The 2,480-nt window shown below is 36.0% G+C and overlaps 1 protein-coding gene across 1 annotated transcript in view; it reads right to left on the reverse strand.

Annotated features, from left to right (window-relative positions):
- Window positions 1-653: 653 nt before the first annotated feature.
- LOC105813508 (chromosome unknown open reading frame, human C17orf75) overlaps window positions 654-2,480 on the reverse strand; it is a 21,285-nt gene continuing 19,458 nt past the window's right edge. Inside the window, exons 6-7 of the mRNA XM_012648233.1 lie at window positions 1,563-1,709; window positions 654-1,023 (exon numbers count right to left, since the gene is read on the reverse strand). Coding sequence (XP_012503687.1) covers window positions 808-1,023; window positions 1,563-1,709 — 363 coding nt within the window. The 3' untranslated portion in view covers window positions 654-807. The remainder of the gene's footprint in view (window positions 1,024-1,562; window positions 1,710-2,480) is intronic.

Here is a 2,480-nt window from a genome sequence, read left to right on the forward strand (position 1 = left end):
TTTATCATCCATACCATGATCAATCAGACAAAAAAATGTATCAAGCACCCACAAGATGCATAGATTTTTGAAATGGTGTAGTGGATTAATCTGGCCTACATTTTTTTTTTTTGAGACAGAGTCTCACTCTCTTGCCTGGGCTAGAGTGCCGTGGCGTCATCCTAGCTCACAGCAACCTCAAACTCCTGGGCTCAAGCGATCCTCCTACCTCAGCCTCCCAGGTAGCTGGGACTACAGGCATGCGCCACCATGCCCGGCTAATTTTTTTCTATATATTTTTAGTTGTCCAATTAATTTTTTTCTATTTTTAGTAGAGACGGGGTCTCGCTCTTGCTCAGGCTGGTTTCGAACTCCTGAGCTCAAACAATCCGCCCGCCTCGGCCTCCCAGAGAGCTAGGATTACAGGCGTGAGATTACATTTTTTAAAGGAAGCTACAATCTATTGAGAAAGAAGTATTATGATTTTGCTGAGAGTAAAAGTTGCTAAATACTGCAGAAAACTCCTGAGAGAAGCCATAAACAAAATCGCCTCTGAAGTGTTTTAAGCAACAACTTCCTGAAGTCTAGAATTTATGGGACCAGTGATATACTAAACTTCCACAACTCTAACACACGTATCTATCTAGGACTCAGTGAAGACATCCCTCAGACTTTTAAATTTTAAAAGTACCAAAAGGAAGAAAAGAATCTGGAATGAGTTTCAAATAATCTCAAATAGTAATCCTATGAACAATTATAACAACTGCAACTTCGAACGGTAAGGCTTGACTATACAACCTCATGATACACTTATCTCAAAACATATGATCAAAAACTTTGGGTAAGAGCTTCTTTCATGAATTCTTCAAGGACAGCTACCACATTTTTAGCTTCGGGCATTTCTTCATGTTCCACTTTAACAATCTTCAAAAGTATATCTCCACTACCACAGTTCTTAAGGAACATGTAACATTTAAACAAAGCATAATGGTTCATTTCTGCCTGCCGGATAAATCTCTTCAAATTGTTTGTGTCTTGTATGGCCTAGAAAAAGATTAACCAGTTAAATATGTGTTTAGTCAGAAAATAATAAAGCTTAAAAATTATCTCCTATCTAGCTAAGAACTTAGCATGTGCTACTGAGATATTTGCTTATTTTAAATATTTCCATCATTTTTATTGCCAATATGCTTTGCTCTTGGTAGAACAAAATCTCTTATATATAGTAAAAATACTTTTAAAATCTCCTAAATAAGGTGACAGTACTCACACCCATCAGAATTTTGAACCCTTTAGGCACTGAACCACTTTTTTGTGCTTTGCAACTAAGATATGTCACAAATGGTAAGACTGATGTCCCTTACATTTAAGCAAGCATTCAACCCAAGTTATTGGAAATGATATGTATGCAGAAGCTACTGAAAAAATTAAAATAAAGTAAGTGTCTTCTGATGATTTCAGTTTTGAGAATGTCCCAATTAATAAACATCATAGCTGTAAAGCAGATTTGTTACTCTGTTACTGGTACTAATTAAAATTCAGACAAAGTTTATGTGGCACTTGGCACACAGCCAACTAATTACCTTTAGTTTAAAGTTCTCCAGTACTTGTCGGAAAAGAAAAGGGTTACCCCCTTCAGCACCATTCAAAAAAGCCTGCATCCAATCTTCACAAAACCGATTGCTTCCTACAAAATATTTTAGAGAAATTAAATCAATAAAAATGAAATCCTATAAAGCATAAGACATTTCTTTTTAAAACTTTTTTAATTTTAGAGACAGAGCCTCACTATGTTGCCCAGGCTGAAGTACAGGGGCTATTCTCAGACGTGATCATAGCTCACTGCAACCTCAAACTCCTGGGCTCAAGCGATCCTCCTGCTTCAGCTTCCCCAGTAGCTGGGACTACACATATGCACCAAGACATTTATTTCTTTATAAAAACATGTATAATGAATTATTTAAGACTTCTATAATGGTCTAAAAAAAACTGTGTGCTCATCAAATGGCTAAGAAATGCCAAAATGGTTGAAGCCCCTTGTGTGCCCCTCACCAAGCACACCCCTGTCTTTTACCCTCAGAAAGGATTAATTATCATTCCCAATTCTTTAAACTTTTGCCACATACCTTTGTATCTGTAAGTTTATATATATTATTTGATATGTTAACACTTTTATGTATTTTTCTTTAATGGCTATTTCATTAAATAGTATGTTTGGGAGCTAGACTGACACATGTAGCTCTAGTTCATTCATTTTCACTGCTTTGTAATATTCCATTGCATGAATATAGTAGCTTATTAATTTTCATGTTGATAAACATTTAAGTTGCTTCCAATTCCTTGTTTTTTCAAATAATGCTTTTATGAACTTTTTAAAAAAGTTTGTTTCCTTGTGTACACATTTCTTTTTTTTTTTTTTTTGAGACAGAGTCTCACTCTCTTGCCTGGGCTAGAGTGCCGTGGCATCAGCCTAGCTCACAGCAACCTCAAACTCCTGGGCT

This window comes from Propithecus coquereli, unplaced genomic scaffold, assembly GCF_000956105.1.
Source record: "Propithecus coquereli isolate 6110/MARCELLA unplaced genomic scaffold, Pcoq_1.0 Scaffold281, whole genome shotgun sequence".
Lineage (NCBI taxonomy): Eukaryota > Metazoa > Chordata > Mammalia > Primates > Indriidae > Propithecus > Propithecus coquereli.